Below are 21,439 nucleotides of genomic sequence, written 5' to 3'. Positions count from 1 at the left end.
CTTGAAGCCGGATTCTAGTGCCCCACTCTTTGAATGAAGTCTATACAGTCTTTCTGCTTTAGCCCCTAGAAGCTGATGCATGCGGTGCGGTGGACAGGGGTGTCTGGGTCCCCCACACCTGGATATGCTGCTGCAGCCTCTTCTTCTCGCTTTGCAGCTGCCGGCTGCACTCTTCTTCCTCCCCCACGCGGGCCTCCAGCTCGGACACCACCAGCTCCAGCTCCTGCTTCCGGGCAGCCAGTCTCGTCCTGGTCTCCTCGGCCTCAGAGCACAACTCGGCTTCTGCTCGCAGCTGCTCAGCCAGGCGTGCGCGCTCCTCCTCTAGCTGTGGGCCGCGGGTACCAATCAGGGACCCTGTTTCAGGCTGCCCCCACATCCCCACCTCTTACCTAGCCACCACCCAACCTGGGCGCACCAAGACCCTGTGCCTTGAGCCCGGGCCTCTTCCCTTCATCCGCACAGCCCTGCCAAAGCTCCGCCCAGAGATACACATTCCCCATCCCACCCCTAACCTCTTCACCTTGCTGTTCGAATTCAAGCCCTATCTCAAAGCCTGAAGACAACCTTGAACCTCGTGCCCGCCCCCCTCCCTTGCCACCCACCATAGGAATCCTGTCCATCACACAGGCCCCACGCAAGCCACGCTCCTCACCATTTTGACCACGCCCTTATGCCCAACCACTTCCCCACGCCCCACCCGTCTCCCTCTGCAGAAGCAGCTCCACTCAAAAGCTCCGCCCCTCACACCATGGCCACACCCACACAGACCCAACTGTTCCGCTAGGCCTCACACTTTGTCTTCACACGTCATACACACGTCACACGGCGTGCTCCTCACCTGTGCCACTCGACTCTGCAGTTCCCCCACTTCACGTGCGCTCTGCTGCTGCAGCTCCTGAACTTTCTGCAGCTCTTGGGCGCGCGCCTGCAGCACCTCATCCTGACGTGTCACCTGCAGCAGGGGCTTCACCTGGGGGGGGGGAAACACAGTAGCTCCAGGAAGGGGACCCCACCACATACCCGTCACCCTTGCTGATGTAAACTATCCCTGTGAACCTGAGGGTGGTCTGGAGACCACTGGCTCGTCCTGGATCCAGCTGCACCTGAAGCTGCCTGTACTTTTGGTTTGTTTGTTTGTTTGTGGTGTTGGTTTTACATGCTTGATGGAAATCAGTTCTCTCCTTCCACAGTGTGGGTCCTGAGAACTGAGCTCATGTCATCGGGCTTGGTGGCAAGCACCCTTGATCTGCTGAGCCGTGATACTACCTTTTTTTTTTCCCCTGAGAAAAGAACTTATGTAGCCCTGGCTAACATCAAACTCTATATGTAGCCAGAGATGACCTAGAACACTTGATCCTCCCGTTTCCTGAGTTCTGGGACGGCAATTTAATGTATGTTGAGCAAGCACACTTCCAACTGAGCTACAGCCTCAGCCAAGGCCTCAACCCATCCTTCCCTGTGTGCAGAGACAGGCGCCACCCCCTCCCCCGTGTCCTGTATCAGACTAGCTTAAATCACTTGCTGTCTAAAGAATCCTGGGTAGCGGGCGGGTTCCAGCACACGGACGCCGAGAACAGCGCCTCCCCCTGGAGCTGGGGCGTAGGTGCAGCCTCCCTCACCTTGATGAACAGTCTCCACCATTGCCAGTTCCTCAGCTTGAGGTAGGCGGCACAGTTTCTCTGCATCACCCTCAGAGCGCTCTGCTGCTGCTGCCTTCGCTGAAAAGCCCTGTGGGGACACCGCTGAGAGTGGGAGCTGGTCCCCAGAAAGCAGCCATTCTACACTTGGTTTTTTTTTGGGGGGACAGGGGTCTCAGGTAGCTTGGGCTGACTTAGAACTCTTGATCCTCCCACCTCTCCTCCACAGTTCAGGGGTGACATCCCCATGAAGGGATGGGACCCAGGGTCTCATGCACGCTAGGTGAGCCCATGGTCACCACAGCCGACTTTACAATCAATCCTGCTCTTGGCTCCGCCCAGGCCTCAGCCTCCTTTCTTTCTTCTCAGTCCATCCTCACGCACTGACTCATAGCTCTCCACTCCCTGGGAAAGCTCCCAGCTTGAGACTGGGCCATCCATCCCTCTTAGTGGCTATTTCATCAAGGCATCCCTTCAGCTGCGGTCCTGAGCTGAGCAATTGGTTGGGTCCAAACAATGTCTCCTGCTGGACCCAACCTTCTGAATTCCTGCAGCATGCAGCATCCCAGCTTCCTCTGAGTGTTTGCTGGCCTCAGCCCAGCCTTGGCCCGCAACACCTGACACAGGCTGGCTTCCCTTACCTACGCGCCAGGTAGCCCCGTGCCGCTGCCTGGAAAGACACTATGATGTCGGTGACCTTCAGGTCTCGCTCCTCTTCCAATTGGGCCAGGACCCCTGCCCGGAAGAAGATTTTGCTTTGGCCGACACGGTACAGGTTGGGGTCTAGCTCCAGGGCCTGTATCTGGGGGGCGAAAGTGGGGAGGGGAGGAGACGGAGAAAAAGAAACTGTATGAGGAAGGACAATGGGGCAGTCCTACACACTCCTGGATCCCTGTTCAGACCCTACACCTGCCACAGACCCCACTCCCATGCTATGGGCTCCACCCCACCCCATAGGGCCCACAAAAGAGGCCCAACGCTTCCTGAACATCCCACCCCAGCACCAAAGGCCCTGCCCATGGGGTTAGCACCGCCTCCATCTTCAGGCCCCGCCCCCAGCAAGAGAAACCCCACCCCCACCCCAGCCACCGGTCCTACCCACTAAACAGGTCCCACCTCAGACCGCAAAGCCCCGCCCCTACATACCATCTTCTCACAGGCTTGTTTGCCGTCCATGAAGCCCTTGGGAATGGCGTTCGGGGTGAGGATTTCATAGCTGCAACCAGAGGGGAGGTTAGAGGGGAAGAGGGACACTTTTGGAATCTTGGGGGTGGGGGGCGGTTTTGAGACAGGATCTCACTTTGTAACGTTGGCTGCCCTGGAACTCGCTATATAGCCCATGTCTGGCCTTGAATTCAAAAGATTTTCCTGTATTTGCCTCCCAAGAGCTGGAGGCACTATGGCCAGCTTCGACTTGTGTTTTAAGTAGAGAGGATCCCACACCGAAGTGACCCTAGGTACAACGGGCATCTTGGGACCCTTGCGCACTAATTATTTCTAAGGCTCAGTAACCTGGCATCCAGCCCCCAAGCTGAGACGGCACTTGTAGGGACTTGGCTCCCATCCTGCTCAGCCCCCTGGAGCCCTTTCCTGGCCCTGCTCACCGCTGCCGGAACTCCTGGAAGAGGATGCGGTTGGGGAAACCTTGGCGGCAGATGCGGATACCCTCGAGAACCCCGTTACAACGGAGCTGATCCAGCACCAGGCGCGGCTCCAGCTTCCCAGCCTGCAGGGGTAGCGGCAGGGTCAGTGACGGCCATCAGGGGCGCCACAAGCCGAGCTGTGGCAAGCGTTTACCACTGGTCCATACCCCCCAGCCTCTCACTGGGCGAGAAACTTTATAGCTGAGCAACGCACTCTTGACTTATTTGAAACGCGGCGTTATTAAGTTGTCTAGACGGTCTTTGAACTGGTGCCCTAAGAGATTGGTCCTGAACTTAACAGTTGTTTTATCTTATTGTCCCTAGTGCTGACCTGATAGGCCTATGCCACCTCCAATCCCAGCAGCCTTCTTCCACCCCTTATTCCCACCATGTTCCCACCTGCATCTGGGCCTTTGCACAAGCTATTGTCTGCTTGGGAAACTGCTTAGCTATGCAGTTCAGCACCCCCGCCCCCTGCCACTGCCCCAGGGAGCCTTCTGTGACTTCCTGGATAGATAAAATCCAACGTGACCGTCTTCTCACGCCTTGAGAGTCAGCTGGACTTTCACTCTGGGTGCTGGGTTGTATGTGTATTTTATTAAGTACCCCCTTTTGCCCTGTCTACCAGCAAGTGTGAGAACTCAATCCTCTCCTGTTATAGCTCCTCGAAGGACACAGGAGAAGCTGGAATAGGCTCTTCTTGTCTCTCTGCCACTGTGTCCCTAAGTTGTTTCTGCCACACAGTGGACACTCAAAAACTTCAGGTCACAGAAGCAGAGTCCAAGCATGGCGGCCTTGTACGCACTCACAAAGCACATCAAGCCCCTCCCACTCACAGAGCACATCAAGCCCCTCCCACTCACAGAGCACATCAAGCCCCTCCCACTCACAGAGCACATCAAGCCCCTCCCACTCACAGAGCACATCAAGCCCCTCCCACCCACAGAGCACATCAAGCCCCTCCCACTCACAGAGCACATCAAGCCCCTCCCACTCACAGAGCACGTCAAGCCCCTCCCACCCACAGAGCACATCAAGCCCCTCCCACCCACAGAGCACATCAAGCCCCTCCCACTCACAGAGCACGTCAAGCCCCTCCCACTCACCCTCTTCTCATGATTGGGAACAATGCAGCGGACAAAACTAGGGTTGGTGTTGCTGAGCGTGGCCATGAGGCGGCTCAGGGATTCTTTGTAGAGCTGCCCCACAGTCCGGAACATTCCACGGCGGGGGCGGCCTCCCGGTGGGCCATCTCCAAGGCTGCTCACTTGCTCCAGCCCCACGATGCCCTCCACTGTGGAGGGACAAAGAGGTACACAAAAGGGTCAAGGTCAGCCAGCCATAAATTCATGCCATCCTCCTGCCTCAGACTCCAGCGTGCTGGGCTGGAGCCACCACACCCAGCTTCTTAGAATCAGCTTTAAGGAGTGGAGTTAGCCAAGGTAGAGCATCCTGCTGTTCACAGGACCAGGCATTGCTCCTTGGTTTTGGGGTTGGGGGAGTGCAGGCAGACAGAGAGCCAGAAATGCATCAACTGGCCTCAAGGTCACAAAGGTCATAAAGGAGAGACCCAGGGGCCAGAACCTGGTAAATGAGTCCTCATGTGCCCTGCCACTGCCGACCCTCCCCAAGTTCAAGTCTCTCTGGGGCCCCTATGCTGTCAGTCATTTTCAAAATAACAGATCTCAATGATTAGGTTTTTACGGCATAAGGTAGAGCTAAGGTTCTGGGTTCAAATCCCTACTCTATCACTTACTAGCTGTGTGACCTAGAGCAAGCTACATAACCTCTCTGTGCTTGTTTCCTTGTTTGCACATTAGGTACTCAGGAAATGTCTTTCTTAAAATGTTATTACACTGTGTGTGTGTGTTCACATGAGTGTGTGCATGCATGTAAGGCGTGTATGGAGGATGGACAGTTTGTAGGAATTGTTCTCTCCTTCCCCCATGTAGGTCTTGGGAGATGGAACTCAGATTGTCATACTTGGCAGCACACACATCTTTACGTGCTGACCCATCTTGATAGCCCCTTCTCGGTGTTTTTAGTATGTGGGCTAGCTAGAAGGCTCTAGAATTACCAAGGGCTCAGCAAGGAGGGAGAGACCTCATGCAGAGAGGAGGGGGACCAACATTTCCACCCAGGACCCCTCCCCACAGTACCCCCCCACTGTATTCTGCAACCTCACCCGTGGGTGCACAGAGAGACCCAACCCCTGGAGGAGAAGCGTGAGAGCTGAGTCTCCCTGGAGGTCCGGGGGGCGGCGATGGGTAGGAGCCAAGTAAAGAGAACTGTTGGAGACCCCCCTGTTCTGGGGTGGGCAGATGAGGGGTGGGAGAGATGGCAGTGGTGGGAGAGATGTGTGGAGATGGGAGGGGGTGAGAGGAAGAGAAAGAGAGAGAACTAGTCAGCACAGAGCAAGTGGGCAGGACTCAGATGTTGCCCGTGACCTAATCAAGTCCTTTTCACCCTAACTGTAGTGCGGAGGTCACCAGGGAGGAATCGGTACCAAAGACAATAACAGAACCCCTCAGAACCCACGTCTGCATCTGTTTGCTTAGGTGGTCCTTTTTGCCCTGGATGCCAAGGAGCTCGACATATCCACTCTACCCGTAGGGGACTGCTATGGTTTATATATGCTCAGCCCAGGGCGTGGCACTATTAGAAGGGGTGACCCTGTTCTGCACGTAAAGAGGTCAGAAGTGTTGGAGCCCCTGGCGTTAGAATGGTTATATGTGGTTATGAACCACCCAACAGGGGTGGTGCTGCTCCTGAACTTGGGTTCCCCGGTGGCTCAACTTGTTTGTTGGTTTACTTGCTTGAGACAGGGCCTCTCTGGCTTCCTTACAGCTCATGATATAAACCAGGTTGCACTCAAACTCAGAGATCCGCTTGCCTCCCCTGCCCCACCTTCCCCGAGTGCTGGGATTAGAGGCTTGCACCATGCCTGGGTACAAATCTCTATACAGAGACAGCTTTTCATTTATTCAGGCTCGGCACTTGCGACTGAACACCTAATTGAAAGTCTTCTGAGGAAGAGCGTCCATACTGGACGTAAGACGTTCTGTGTAGCGGTGTGACCGCTATTTACAGGCCATTTGCATCTGGTTAAATAAACATGAGGAGGGGTGATTCCACCGACGGGGATGGAGAGGAAAAAGGACATGGGAGGTGTGTGTGTGTATAATATGAATACTATGTTATTTATGAGTCTTTGAGTGGCCTAGTGTCCTGTGTGTTCCAAGCGATGGCTGCACTTATTTTTCTGGTCTGATTGCATAGGAGACTATTACTAAAAACAATCACTGACACTAATATGCCCATGGGTATGCCTATTTCTTATCCTTGTGTAAGATGCTAATTTAAGATAACAACACATCCACCCACCAACCCACTCATCAACCCATGTAGCTTTCCACCCACCCACCCATCCATCCATCTATCCACCCATCCATCCATCCAACCCTCCATCCATCCACCCACCCATCCATCCATCCATCCATCCACCCATCCATCCATCCATCCATCTATCCAACCCTCCATCCATCCATCCAACCCTCCCTCCATCCATCCATCCATCCAACCATCCATCCATCTTTCCATCCATCCACCCACCCACCCATCCACCCATCCATCAGTCCATCCATCCAACCATCCATCCACCCATCCATCCAACCATCCATCCATCCATCATCCATTCATCTAACCCTCCATCCATCCATCCAACCAACCATCTATCCATCCACCCATCCATCTATCCAACCATCCATCCATTTACCCATCCACTCACTCACCAATCCGCCCACCCACCCTCACTGCAGCCCCTCCAGCCTTTCATTCTTCTACCTGTCCATTTATACATCTACTGTCCATCTACCAACTCATCCATTCACTTGCCAAAATACTCAATCCACTTGCCCATCCATCATCCACCAATGAGTCCATCCATCTGTCCAATGGCTCAATGTGCCCACTATTTCTCTCTCCCCCTCTAACCTCTAGCTCCTGCTCCCTGGGGGTAGGAAGGGCATGGCATCTGGGGACAGACCCTGGGAAGGGGACCTTACCATCCTTCCAGATCTCAGCTGTAAGACGGTCCGTGCTCTGGTGGAGGAGGGCGGCCACATTGTCATTCAGTGGGTCCATGTTCTTCATCAACCACTCATTGGCTTTGTAGTCAACCTGAACGAAAGGAGGCAGGTGACCACGTGACAAGGCTCTAACACATGTGCTTAGCGTGAACTGGAATGCTGGTGACAATGTGTATCCATGCTCTGAGCTGCCCCTCACCTACATGACCCTTCTTTCTATGCCCTTCCTCTACCCTCCTGGCGCCCATCCCTTTGCCCTCCATGACTACAACATTCTCCTTGTACATTCTGCTCTGGCCACATAGGTCTCCTCTGTTCCTCAAACATAGCCATCCCGTCCCCATCAAAGGGGCACAGGCGTGAGAGACTCTGTGGTTGACTTGGTCTTGCACTCTGTGTGCCACTGAGTCAATGTACCCTGGGGCCAAGTCGAGACCCCCGGATTCTTGAGTGGGGGGTCCACAGCCCGCCGAGTTCTCACCTTGCCTGCGTAGTGCAGGACGCTGAAGTCTGCCTGATCCCGCAGGTTCCTAGGGCGCTGGAACTTGGGGTGGCTGCCCTGCTCCTGGGCAACCTTCTCCACAAAAGACTTGTCCGTGGCCTTGGGGAACCAGCACTCCTCGTCCAGCAGGGCCAGGAGACCTGGAGGGTTGGCCTGACCAGCAAGGGGAACAGAAGTCAGATTCCTCAAGTCCGGGCACAGGTTGCTGCTGTGGGTGCTTATGAGTGGCTCTGAGGTTGAGGGACTGGGGCGTGGCTAAGCAGCTGAGCGCTTGCCTAACAAAGCGCTAGGCTCCGGGACCAGCACCGAGCCTCACATTGACCTGATTGACCCGCTGTCTGGAGCCGGGAACTCAAGTGGGACCCGCAGGTCACTGGGATGTGGCTGCTGGTGGGACATTTCCTCTTTGGGTCAGTGTTAAGGCGCTGTGGTAGGTGGGCGGGGTTGGGTAGTAGGTGGGGCCAGGATTTGTGGGACTGAGCATTGGGAGGGCAAAGTTTTGTGGGACTAGGTGGTGGGCGGAGCCAAGTTGTGAGCGTCTAAGCCGTAGGTGTGTGTCTGGCATGGGTGGGACTAGTTTTTAGAGTCTGGGAGGTAGGCGGGGCGGAGCACTGAGGGTCTGGGTTGACGGCCCATCGGTTATGGCCCCTCACCGGCCGCTCAATGAGGTCGATACAAGGCTGCAGGTCCAACCCAAAGTCTAGGAAGGTCCAGGGGATGCCCTCTCGCTGGTACTCCTCCTGCTCCAGCACGAACATGGTGTGGTTGAACAGCTGCTGCAGCTTCTCATTGGTGTAGTTGATGCACAGCTGCTCGAAGGAGTTCAGCTAAAGGGTGTTGGAGGATGGGGTTGTGAGTGCGGGGACCACGGAGCCAGAGGTGGGGAGAGGGACCGCAAGGCAACGGTGCACACCTGGAAGATCTCAAAGCCCGCGATGTCCAGGATGCCCAGGAAGGAGGCGCCCTGCCGTGGGCTTCTGTCCAGGGCACGGTTGAGTCGCAGAACCAGCCAGCGGAACAGGCGCTCATAGGTAGCTTTGGCCAGAGCCTCCAGCGCGAAGTCAGCCTGCAGGGTAGGATGGATGCAAAGGGAGGCCCAGCCCGTGAGACTCTGGGTGTGGATCAAGTAGGATAACCCTGAACTTTGAAGTTCACCTTGAAGTTCACCTCGCAGTTTCTTGGATATAAACACCAAAAAGGACCCCGATCACAACACTCTGCCTTCAGAAGACCTTGTGTGCATCAGACTCCTCCCCTCCCCCACCTCTTAAATCAGTATCTACAGCTATGAGGTCCAAGAGTCTGGGTTCGAATCCCAGGATAGCCATTCGGAGGCTGTGTAGCCTCAGGGCCTTGAATAAACCTCTCCACGTCTTAATTTCTCTATGCTATCAGAGAACACAGCTGAGACAGAAATCCAGGGCCTCCCAAACTCCTTCCTAGTCCCTGTATCTCCAACCTGTGGTCACCTCTCTGTCACCACAGTGGCCTGAGACACCATCTCTGCCTGGATTTTGTCAGTGGCCCTGAGTTTCCTTGCTTAGATAGGTACTCTAAGGAACCAATTCTCGCAGCAGCCCAGAGAATCTTTATAAAAAGGGCAAATTAAATCGAGCCACTTCCCAGCCCCCACAGCACCTCTTTACTCAGTCCCCCATTGATCATGGCCTCAAGAACCATCCCCCTCGATCCCTTGTTTTGACATCACTAAACCTCCTTCACAGAGGCATCGAGAAACAGAACCATCCTTTCCTTAGCCTGTTTATTTGCCGTGTTCCTAGCACAGTGTTTCTCAACCTGTGGGTCACGACCTCCCCCCCCACACACACACCGAGGTCACATGTGGGATCTCTTGCATATCAGATGTTCACATTACCATTTAAAACAGAAGCAAAATTACAGTTATAAAGTAGCCACAAAATAGTTTTATGGTTAGGGGTCAAAGGGTGGAAGTATTAGGAAGGGTGAGAACCCCTACCCAGAGTACAACCCAAGCCCCCGGAGAGACAAGTCTTTATTGTCGACTGTGTGTATGTGCACACGTGTGAGAATACGTGAGGGTGTGGAGGCCAGAGGTCAAACTCCGGTGTGTCATGCCTCAGGAGGAGCATTTCCCAGCGAGTTCCTTCAGAGAGGGTCTCTCACTGAGCCTGGAGTGTGTTCCTTCAGCTAGAGCAGCTCACCGGTGAAAGCCAGGGGTCCTCCTGTGCATCGCCCTAGCTCCTTACCTGGGTTCTGGGATTCAGACTCAGGTTTGTCCACGTGCTTGTGAGGCCAGCACTTGCTGGTGGAGACACCTCCCCAGCCTTGATCTGTGTTGATTACTGCTCTCCCCAGACTGGTGAGAGAGTAGGGGCAGGCAAGGTTGCTGAGTGTGAGAGATGGGGTGAGCTACTTAAAAACCTGGTAAGAGGGTTCTGAAGGTAAAGGTGCTCGCAGGCAAGCCTGACGACCTGAGTTCAATCCCCAGGACCCACATGGTAGAAGGAGAGAACTAACTGCTGTTCGTGGTCCTCTGGTGCCAGTCTACATGCTGTGGCATGTGCCCTCCCCCAACAAATAAATAAATAAATAGTTGTAATAATAATTTAAAAGTCCCAAGATCACAAATTGCAAGGCGGTTTTTCCCGCCCCGCCCCCGAACCACTGGATCCCGCCTACCTACCTGCTCCTTGGTCTGTGCTTTCTGGACGTAATCTCGGCCCACTTTGATGCGGGGTGTGAGAAGGGCTCTGGAGAAGTCGGTCACTCCAAGTCCCAAGAGGCGGCAAAGCTTCTGGGCAGCTGAGAGAGAGAGGAGGTGACAGGGGTTAGTGCTGAGAAAGGGGGAGGGACATCAGACCCCAGTGTTGGAGAAAAGAGGGGGTAGGGCCTTTTCTGGCAGGAACATCCTGAGCTAACCAGGCTCTGGGTTAAGAGGCTATGCCTCTGGGCCGGGAGTGATACATAGTTTCAGCAGGAATCACAGAAAGCACCTCTACGACAGCACTTTAAACAGATAGATGTTTGCGGTGGAGCACGCCAAGGCTGCGTGGGAGGCGTGTTTCCCTTTCTACTCTGAATTAAACCCTGAATCAAGCCAGGTTTCCAGCGTCAGTCAGCTCCACAGAGGGAGAGCTTACACTGAGCTCGGCCCCACAGAAGGAAAAGAGAAACCTAGAAAGAAACACATTTTAAAAAAAGACTCCAGAGTCAGACATGGTGGCAGAGACCTGCCAGCCCAGAATCTGAGAGTTTGGGGCAGGAGGATCAGGAATTCAAGGTCATCCTCAACTATAAAGCAAGTTGGGGGGTCAATCTGGACTATGTGAGATCCTGCCTGAATCCAACACTCCCAACCATCGGGTTCCAGTTAACACATAAAGCTACTCCTTAAGGATTAAGGGGACATAAGCCGGTTTCTAAAAGGTTTGTAGCCAGGCAGTGGTGGTGTACGCCTTTAATCCCAGCCCTCGGGAGGCAGAGGCAGGCAGATCTCTGAGTTTGAGGCCAGCCAGACATGCATAGAAACCCCCACCCCACCCCAACAGATACACCAAAAAGGCAAAAAGAGAAAACAAAATAAAGAAAGAAAAAGAAAAAACGTGTAAAGTTTGGCCCCCAATTATGTAAAGCAAACAAGTACGCAGCCCCCGGGGCAGTGCCAGGTTGGTGAGTAGCACCCCCTGTGGCCACAAGCAGGCCTGCAGGGCTGGGTGAGTTGGGGAACAGTGCTCCAGTTCCCCAGATTTTCAGAGCTGTACAGAGTTTGAGAGTGAGCTGGAAGGTTTTCATAACCAGGACAGAGAGCTTCAGATGTCCAGAGGGAGCCTGGGAATTCTATTTCTGTCTAGATCTCCAGCTACACAGGCACAGGGTAGGAAAACCCCAGGGGAGACCCTGAGGACACAGGCATCCTTGGAGTGTGACTGTGGGCTACTGTCTCTCCTTCCTTGACAACCAAACCTCCCAGCACTTGAGAGGCTGAGGCAGGAGGCTGGCTGCTAGTCTGAGGACAGCACGGGCTACAGTGACATCCTTGCTCACAAAGCTTAAAACCAAAAACCGTTGAGTATGGTAGCTCATGCCTTTAGTATCAACACTCAGAGGCAGAGGTAGGTGGATCTCTGTGAGTTCAAAGCCAACCTGGACTAGAGAACAGGTTCCAGTTTATCTGTACTACATAGACTGTCTCAAAAAAGAAAACAAAGCTGCCCATGCCGTACAGCTCTTCCTTTACCCCAGGAAGCCATGGAGCTGCTCAGAGCTCACAGCGGACGCTGGAGATGGATGGCCACGGCAGGTCATTTATACAAAAAGCCTCAGTCTCTCTATCTGATCAAGGAGCTTAAAAAAAAAATAACACCCGACATTTCAGCTGGATGTGGTGGGACAGGCCTGTTATGCTAGCACTTAAGAGGTAGATGTTGGTAACACACACCTTAATCCCAGCACTCAGGAGGCAGAGGCAGGTGAATCTCTGTGAGTTCAAGGCCAGCCTGGTCCACAGAGAATGAGAGAGAGAGAGAGAGAGAGAGAGAGAGAGAGAGAGAGAGAGCGTACTCTGGTACAGCCAGGGCTACACAGAGAAGCCCTGTCTCTAAATAAATAATAATAAAATAGAAGAGGTGGCTGTGAGGGAATTAGGAGTTCAAGGCCATGCTGAACTACATATGCCCTAGTCCCAAATAAAGAACAAGAAGCAAAAAACCCGAGAATCAGTGATTTTCATTGTTTAACAAAAACAAGGAGGGAGATATGAAACTGGGTGTGGTGGCACAGCCGTGAAACCTCAGCACTGGAGGGGCAGGAAGATCAGGAACTAAAAAGGCCCAAGGTTGGGGTTAGAAAGCTGGTTAAGAGCACTGGCTACTCTTCCAGCTCACAAGTGCCTGCCACTCCAGTTCCAGAAGGTCTAACATCCTCATATGGACATACACGCAAAACACCAATGCTCATAAAATAAAGTGTTTATAAAGAAAAAAAGGGGGGGGCCAAGGCTGGAGGAGGGAGGATGCTTCTCAGACATAGGTGGGGCTGTCTACCCACCACGACGGGTTGTCTTCAGCAGGGATTTTAAAATGAAGGAATGACCATGGTGCTCTGGGCAAGACCCCTCAAAGTGCAGGACCCTGAGCCCTCAAGGAGAGGGGATGCTCTGGCGAGGCCCTGGTGGTACCTGTGTTGTCTGGCATGGTGGCTTGATCGGTGTTCCGCTCCTTCTTCAGGACAATGTTGCCAAACTGGAGGACAGCCGAGACAGTGCGTAGCATGGCTGTGGGGCAGAGAGGGCGGTCACGGGGGTGGGGGCTCTGTTACCTGTCTTAATCATGCTGCAGGAAACCCTCCCAGAGTCACGTTCAGTACCCCAGAGCTCAAAGCTCATCTGTGACCCCAGCGAGGCCTTTAACACTGCCACCGAATCAATCCACCCAGCTTCCTGTTTACAGGCTTTGAAGAGAGAGATGATGTGTACACCATTCCAAAGGAACCAGATGTTGCACTCGGGAGATGGCTCAGCCCGGAAAGTACCCTCTGGACAAGCATGAGGTCCCGAGTTCGATGCCTCAGCACCCATATAAAACGTTGGGTACGGTGGTACACATCTATAACCCCAGGCCTGAGGAGACAGACAGGAGGATTCCGGAAGCTCAGTGGCTGGCCAACCAGCCTCGTCAACAAGTCAACTTCTGGGTCCAGTAAGAGAAGCTGTTTCAGAAAACAAGGTTGCCAGGCATGGCCGGAAGCCCCTTTAACCATGGATCCATCATGCCAGTCCCATGTCCTGCACTTTACCTGAGTGTTAAGGATTGGAACTCAGGTCCTGGAGCTTGGCAGCGAGCACTGTCCCCACTGAGCCATCTCCTCAGCCATTGCTGACTCGGACACACAGAGCTTGTAACCAACGGTATTAAAGTAAATGCCACGGTGAAGTGGGTTGTTTCCCAAATTGGTCACCAAAGCCTCTTTGCTCCAGCACTGTGCTGAGGACGTAGCTCACACGTAGCTCACATGGCAAGAACCGCTCCATGCTGAGGAGCACTCGATGCTCTTCCAAAGGGCACAAGTTCTACTCCGAGTGCCCACGTCAGGCAGCTGCCAACCACCTGCAACACCAGCTGCCAACCACCTGCAACACCAGCTGCCAACCACCTGCAACACCAGCTCTAGGGGACCTCACATCCTCTCCTGGCCTCCAAGATATGCATTCAGATGCACAGAAAATAAACCCGCACCCACACACTCGCATGCACACATGCATATATACCAGCACACACACACAAGCACACGCACATACACCTTTAAAAACAAAAGTCCCAAGATCGGAGACAAGTAGACTCCAGAAGGGACACTAGTCTGAACGGACCTGGCTGAGCCCCTTGCTTTGACCTTGACCTTGCTTTGACCTTGGCTCATGCGTTCTTGGAGCCAGATCACATGACTCACGCTCTGTGAGTGGTCACAATTGGGGGATCTGAAAGAACAGACCCTTAAGAGCCAAGATTTCTCTAGAGAATTTCCTGCTAGAGCTGAATACCCAGAAACTCCAGCAACTGGAGGGGACAGCCCCTGGAAAGCCGCGCTAAGCCACCTCACAGTTTGATCTACATGTATGTGTTTCCTGGCTGATGGTCGCTGTCTCTCTGACAGAGACACCTTACAGGAGTTGGTTCTCTCCTTCTACCGTGCAGATTTTGGGACTTGAACTCTGGTCTTGAGGCTTAGGCTGTTTTGCTGGCCCATTTCCTGCCAAAAAAGAACAAAGGACTCTTTTGTCCTTTAAATAAATCTATTCTCATCCCAAATCCTATTCCCTAGGATTTGTTGTTGTTGTTTGTTTGTTTGAGTGTTTGACACTAGTTTCATGCATCCCAGGCTGGCCTGGACCTTGCTATATAACTAAGGGTGACCTTGAACTCCTGCTTTTACTTCCCGGTATTAGGATGACATCACCACCATGCCTGACTTAGGAGAACCCAGTACTCCACCAACTAGGCCCCCGTCCCAGTCCCAGCTCCTGTATCTCAGGTTTTTGGTGTCCGGCCACAGACCCCTGAGGCCTCTGACCACTTAGGGTTTGGTTTACAAATAGATCTAGGGAGAAAATACTTAGATTTTGCAAATGCCTTGGCCGTGATCACCCAGTGCACTGTTGTGCTGCCCCCTGGAGGCCACTGGAGGCACTGCGGAGGAGCAGCTCAGCCTGTGTGTAGGGACCAATCACCATCTGTGTTACAGGAGCGTTTTTTCTGTGGGGAGAAGGAAGGGACGGGAGGGAGTCGGGAGGGGTAACCACTGTGTGACCTGGGAAACTGTTGCTAATTTTTTTCTTTATTTCTGATCTATGTTGTATAGATTATCCGTGCATTGTGTGTGCACAATACCCAGGACTCCCTGGAACTGGAGTTACAGAGGATTGTGAGCCTCCATGTGGATGCTGGGATCAAACTTGAGTCTTCTGGAAGAGCAGCCAATGCTCTTAAGGGCTGAGCCATCTCTCAGTGCCTGCTGCTGGTCTGACTCCCAGTTCTACCAAAACTTGAGACAGTGTGTCCCTTGAGCAGGGGCACAGGGGCCAGTGATAGACTAAAGCAGCCGTGTGTCTGTCCATGCAGCCGTGTGTCTGTCCATTGTCACCATGGTACCATGAAGGAGCAACACAGCGCGCACTGTTCCCCGCCCCAGCTGCTCAGTCTCCAATGTTTACGCAGCCAACAGGCACGGATTGTTTTCTCTTCCCTGAACCACATCCAATCCAAGCACCTGACCTTCAGAAACAGCCCTAGGAGGCGGAGCCCTGCTACCTATGATCCCAAGTTGACAGATGGAGAGGGAGGCGTGTAACTCACAGACTCAGGACCACTCAATCCATACGCTGGCAGAGGTGGGGTTCCAGCTGAAGTTTGGGAGCACTCCCGTCCGTCACACAGTAAGTTGAAACACATAAGAACCTGTATGCAGCCCATCATGAGAAACTGGGAACACACACACACACACACACACATGCACGCACACTCAAACACACGCAGAGACACTGTAAGGGTCCTGCTTATCATCCCAGCACTAGGGAGGTAGAGGCAGGAGGATCAGAAATTCAAGACCAACCTGGACTGGAGACTCTGTCTCAACAACAAACAGCAATCCAAGGTTGGCGAAATGGTTCAGCTGGTGAAGGGGCTTGCCACCAAGCCTGACTGGCTGAGTTCATTCTCCAGCCCCTGCACTGTGGACGGAGAGAACTGACCTCCCAAAGCTGTCCCTACCCCGAGTACATATGCTTGTATATGCGTGTGCTACATAAATAGATGTGGAAAGGAAGAAAACAGAAGAAACGGCAGTTATCTAAACAGAAGCCCAGCCCAGCACTTGCTGAATGGAGCCTGGAGAGACGGCTCGGTGGTTAAGAGCACTGGCTGCCACCCTTACAGAGGACCAGGGTTCAAATTTGACTACCCACATTGTGACTCACGAACTCTTGTACCTCCAGTTCCAGGGGAACTGACATCCTTGGGCGTAACATGGGTATACATACATGTCATGGCTATACATACATGTCATGGTATACGCATATGCAGGCAAAATGCCCACACACATAAGATAAATAAGTCAAAGAAGTAAAAAAAAAAATGTTGAGTGTCCATCTGGGCCTCAGTTTCCCCAGCTGGGCAGTAGGAAGGGGCTGGACTCACTGGTCTCATTTGACACTCTCAGAGTGGCAGGTGGTGAAGGCTGGGGCAGAGACAGGAGGCCCAGGGATGCTGGGAATTCTGCAGCTGACAGGGGCCACATTCACCCGAGTTCCTGGGTCCCCGAACTGAGGACTGGTGTGCTAAGAGCCTGGGACAGAGACAGGCTGCAGACGGAGTGCCGGGAAGTGACTCCCTGAGGGCCTCTCGGGACCGATGCTGGGAGATCTGTCGCATGACTAGCAAGAATGGGTGCTGTTGGGATCAGGCAGAGCAGGGTTGTGCACTAAGCTCAGCTAACCTGTGGGCGACAGCCAGGTCTGCAGAAAACGGGGCCTCGGTGTCCCCCTCTGTGACAGTAGCACAGTTGTGGTTCTTTGTGGCTGCCCCATCCATTGTGGGTATAAATAAATAAAGTAGAATTTCCAGTCAGTACGTGGTGGCTCTGACCCTGGGATAGCCCCGCGATCAGGACTCCAAGGACTGCCTCCAGGTGAGATGCAGCTGAGTAAGGTGGCTCATATCGATAGTTCTGAAAGTTGGAAGGCTGAGGCAGGAGGATTGTCAAGATTGAGTTCAAGATTCTTACTCGTAGGGGAGACTCTCAGGTTCCCCGGGTCTGCTAACTGTTCAGCTTCCCAGCCTGGCATTCACAGAACCAAGGGTAAGCAGAGAAAGACACAAAGTGAGGTGACAGGACACACAGAGGTCCTTTCTCGTTGGGTCTCGAGTGCTGTCTGCCCCAACTGTATTTCCGGCCATGGGTTACCGGGTCCACCACCACTTCGTCATCTCTTGAATGGAGGTGAACCCAGGCAAGACCTCCTGACCTTCTGTCTCATCTCTGATCTGAAACAGAGTCTCTACAAAGATGCTGGGCTCTGGCCCATACAAATGGAACACAAGGAGCCTGTCACGTGATCCCATCTGCCCGTCAGTCCAAGAAAAACCACACAAACTTCCTAGAGGGACGGAGGGCATGCGAGTCCAGAGCTAGGGAGTGGAGAACTGGCGCCACCTTGTGGATGATGGTGAGGTGGCGCCTCTGTAGCTAAAGCCAACCAAGGTTTTCCGGTCTGGCTGTAGGTACAGCCCTTACCTAGAGTCTCCCAGGGACCGGCTGAGGATGCCGCCCAGTGGTAGTGCATCTGCCCGGCATGCAAATCTCAGCGCCAAAATAAATGAATGAGTCAAGTTAGAGGTGTGTGAGCAGACACTGGGAGTCTAGAGCCAGGCTCAGGGGTCTCAGGATGAACATGACCACACATGGTCCTCTCTCTGAAGTGTAGCTGAAGTTGTGGTGACCCACGGTCAGGCTGTAAGCACATTCGAACTCTGAAAGTTGAGTTTGCAGAAATGAAAACTCCCATCTGCCACTGGACCCACTTCATAGCAGGCCACCAGCAGGAGGGCCTCAAGAGCCATCTGGTATCAAGAGGCTGGGTTAACCATGGCCAGGTTCTGAATTTGTTTGCTAGCTGCCTGGTGGGGAACACCAGCAGCCCAGGGGAATTACAAAACCATGGTTAGGACACTTGGCCTCGGCTGTGGGTGCTGTAGATTGAGCCCCGAGGGCAACATGAGCTCCTGGGGAGACACGATCTAGGAGGCGGAGCCCAGTTGATCCACATACACCTAGGGAGTCTCTGTCCAAGAGCCCAGTCCATCCAAAAAGGAAGACACCATAACCTCTCAAAAGATGCTGTGGTCTAGCTGGGTAAAGAGGCCAGTATCTGCCATCATGCTTTGGAGGCTGCAACAGGAGAATTTGCTATAAGCTTGAGGCCTTTCTTAGCTATATAGCCAGTTCCCGGCCAGACTGGGTTACAGTATGAGACTCTGAAACAATCACTAATATCATCATCATCACCATAACCATCATCCCCATCATCATCATCACCATCATCACCATAACCATCATCCCCATCATCATCATCATCATCCCCACCACCACCATCATCATCATCATCATCAGAATAATGATCTAAAGGGTTTGTAAACGTAGTTCAGGTGGCAGAGTGCCGGACCAGCAATGTATGAGGTCCTAGGTTCCATCCCCACCACAGCATGTTGGTGCACACCTGTCATACCAGCATTCAGGAGGTAGGAACGGAGGCAGGGGAGTTAGGAATTCAAGTCATCCTTGGCTACATAAGGAGTTCATGGGCAGCTTGAGCAGCAAGTGACCCTGTCTCAGCTTCTGATCTACTTTGCTCTCTGTTGCTGCCACAAAACCTTCTGACCAAAAGCAGCATAGGGGAAGAAAGGGTTTCCTTGGCGAACACTTCCAGGGCACAGGCCATCAGTGAGGGGAGTAAGGGCGGAAACTCAAACAGAAAAGGAAACAAAAACCACGGACAGATGCTGCCTACTGCCTTGCTCTCCAGCTTATGCCCAGCCCGCCTTCTTACGTAGCTCAAAACACCTACCTAGGAATGGTGCCGCCCACAGTGGACTGGGTCCTCCAACATTAATTACCAATCAAGACAATCCCCTACAGACACGCGCACAGGCCACTCTGACCACACAAGACTTCAGATGAAGTCCCTCTTTCCAGGTGGTTGAAGGTTATGTTGGGTTCATAATAAAAACTAACCAGGGCACCCCCTCCCTTGTCAACCTGATGCACATCCCTGTTAAACCATCACTTCTCCTTTCCCATTTGTCCCCAAGAGCTCTTCTTACTACTGCAATATAAAGTGTCAAATGGAATTCAAAAAAGACCCAACTCACTTCTGAAGCTTCAACTTCTCAAACACACACTTCCCCTGCCCCAGGGCCTTTGCACAGGCCATCCCAGAATGCTCTTCCTACTGTCTTCACCTCAGACCTCTGCCCAAGCACCTTTTCTTCCAGGTACCTTGTCCCGTCTCCTGTGTGGAGCTGTACCCCAACTCCAACCCCCCTGCTTCCCTGCTCTGCATGGCCCCACACTCTGACCAGGTTCCTATCACTTACATGGCTGGTTGATCTCACCTCTTTAGTCTCCATGAGGCGAGGAGGGGAGATCTTCCCACCTCCTCCCTGGAGGAGCTCCAGCCCTTTATACACAGCTGTATCAATAAATCCTTAAACAGCCTGGGAGGTGGACCAGTTTAAGTGAAGACGAAAAGATGGCTCAGTGTGCTTATCATGTAAACACGATGGCCTGAGTCCAACCCTCAGAACCAACAGAAGCATCTACAAGCTATCCTCTGACACACACACACACACACACTCACTCACACACACACACTCACACATACACTCAAACACACACTCACTCATACACACACTCACACACACACTCACTCATACACACACTCACACTCACTCACACACTCACACACAAACACGTCCCGTTCACAGGTAGGAGTGGCCCAGACTCACTCACCAGTGATCTCTTCCGGGAGGAGGCCCAGCACTCGCAGGGACTCCAGCGTCTCTTGGAACAACTCCCGCTCCTGGCCCGGGGGTGATGAGGCCCCGTTGGTCAGGAAGCGGTAATGGGAACAGGGCTCCAGGAGGAGGTCAGCTGTAGACAGAGGGGGTGCTGGGTCAGTTGTGCAGAGACAGGACCTGGGAGCCGGTACTGATGGCTGGGTGGGCCTGGGGAAGGCAGGCTAGAGAAGGTGCTAGAGAAGATGGCGGAGACGGCACCCGGGGACACACGTGCTGTGAGAAGCTACAGGGTTGGAACCAGGGTGTCATGGGACCAACACAGGAGCCAGGAGGGACAGAAAAGGCTGGGGACAGAAGGCAGAGGGATAAGGAGCTACAAAGTCAGACATGGTGGCTTGCTTGTCATTTCAGCACTCAGGAGACTGAGGCAGGGGATTGCTGGGAATCCCGGGATAGCCTGGGCTACATAGCAAGATCTTGTCTCAAAAAGAAAAAAAAAAAAAAAAAAAAAAAAAAAAGAGGGCTGGAGAGATGGCTCTGTGGTTAGAGCACTGGCTGCTCTTCCAGAGGTCCTGAGTTCAAATCCCAGCAACCACGGGGTGGCTCGAAACCATCTGTAATGAGATCTGATGCCCTCTTCTGGTGTGTCTGAAGACAGCGACAGTACTCACATGTATAAAATAAATGAATCTTAAAAAGAAATTTAAGAAGAAAAAGAGAAGAGACAAGAGGGGGCACAACCTCTGGCAAAGCCTCCGAGCCGGCAGGAACCACAACAGAAGGCAGCTTGCAGGCCCAACAGCACACAGTAAGGTGAACTGGAAGCACGGAGTTGTGAGAGGCCACAGCAAGGCAGAGCCACCAGAGGGCCAGGAGGAACAGGGGTGCAGGAACGGAGCGGATGCCGCGGGCAGGAGCGAAAGCCAGAAGGCAGCTGGAAGCAGAGGGTAGAAGGCAGGGCTTGGAAGGCCAGCACACAGAACCCACGACAGGAGCCCAGAGCGGCGCGGCTCGGACACTGCGCTGTTCCCACACATCAGAGGATGGCAGGACTGGACACAGTGACTCTGTCCTAGCGGTTAGGGCTTCCGCTGAGGGTCCGGAGAGTGGAAAACTCCATGTTTCTCAACCACCCCAGGGCAAAGCAGGCTGGGAGTGGCACTAACCTTTCAGCTGCTCCCCAGCGCCCCCTAGCAGCTGGTAGAAGATATGGAAGCTGCATTCGTCCTTGGCCTGTCTGATGGCCCGGGACTTCTCCAGCAGATCTGGGAGGGGGAGGCGGGTCAAGGATGCACACCAGCCTAAACTATATAATGAATTTCAGACCAGCATCTCAAAGATTAACTAATTAATTAATGAGAGAAAAATAAAAATAACGTGACAGGGGTTTCTCTGTGTAATCTTAGCTGTCCTGGAACTCACTTTGTAGGCCAGGCTGGTATTGAACTCAGAGCTCCACCTGCCTCTGCCTCCACGTGCTGGGATCAAAGGCGTGCGCCACAGGCTGTTCTTAAACAGAGGA

The 21,439-nt window shown here is 53.3% G+C and overlaps 1 protein-coding gene across 3 annotated transcripts in view; it reads right to left on the bottom strand.

Moving 5' to 3' along the window:
* The window catches only part of MYH14 (myosin heavy chain 14), a 57,885-nt gene that overhangs the window by 20,081 nt on the left and 16,365 nt on the right, over positions 1 to 21,439 (bottom strand). For all 3 annotated transcript variants that reach the window (XM_080908915.1, XM_080908917.1, XM_080908916.1), the window contains 15 exons: positions 21,084 to 21,182; positions 19,910 to 20,050; positions 13,029 to 13,124; positions 10,536 to 10,654; positions 8,784 to 8,936; positions 8,524 to 8,697; positions 7,850 to 8,023; positions 7,345 to 7,459; positions 4,387 to 4,574; positions 3,242 to 3,363; positions 2,784 to 2,853; positions 2,279 to 2,439; positions 1,620 to 1,728; positions 839 to 970; positions 119 to 325 (listed from right to left, as the gene is read on the bottom strand). In XM_080908915.1, the coding sequence (XP_080765041.1) occupies positions 119 to 325; positions 839 to 970; positions 1,620 to 1,728; positions 2,279 to 2,439; positions 2,784 to 2,853; positions 3,242 to 3,363; positions 4,387 to 4,574; positions 7,345 to 7,459; positions 7,850 to 8,023; positions 8,524 to 8,697; positions 8,784 to 8,936; positions 10,536 to 10,654; positions 13,029 to 13,124; positions 19,910 to 20,050; positions 21,084 to 21,182 (2,060 nt within the window). The remainder of the gene's footprint in view (positions 1 to 118; positions 326 to 838; positions 971 to 1,619; positions 1,729 to 2,278; positions 2,440 to 2,783; positions 2,854 to 3,241; positions 3,364 to 4,386; positions 4,575 to 7,344; positions 7,460 to 7,849; positions 8,024 to 8,523; positions 8,698 to 8,783; positions 8,937 to 10,535; positions 10,655 to 13,028; positions 13,125 to 19,909; positions 20,051 to 21,083; positions 21,183 to 21,439) is intronic.

Source organism: Micromys minutus (assembly GCF_963924665.1).
Source record: "Micromys minutus genome assembly, chromosome: 32".
Classification (NCBI taxonomy): domain Eukaryota; kingdom Metazoa; phylum Chordata; class Mammalia; order Rodentia; family Muridae; genus Micromys; species Micromys minutus.
Note: the sequence above shows the minus strand (reverse complement) of the source record. Positions and strands in the feature narration are given on the sequence as shown.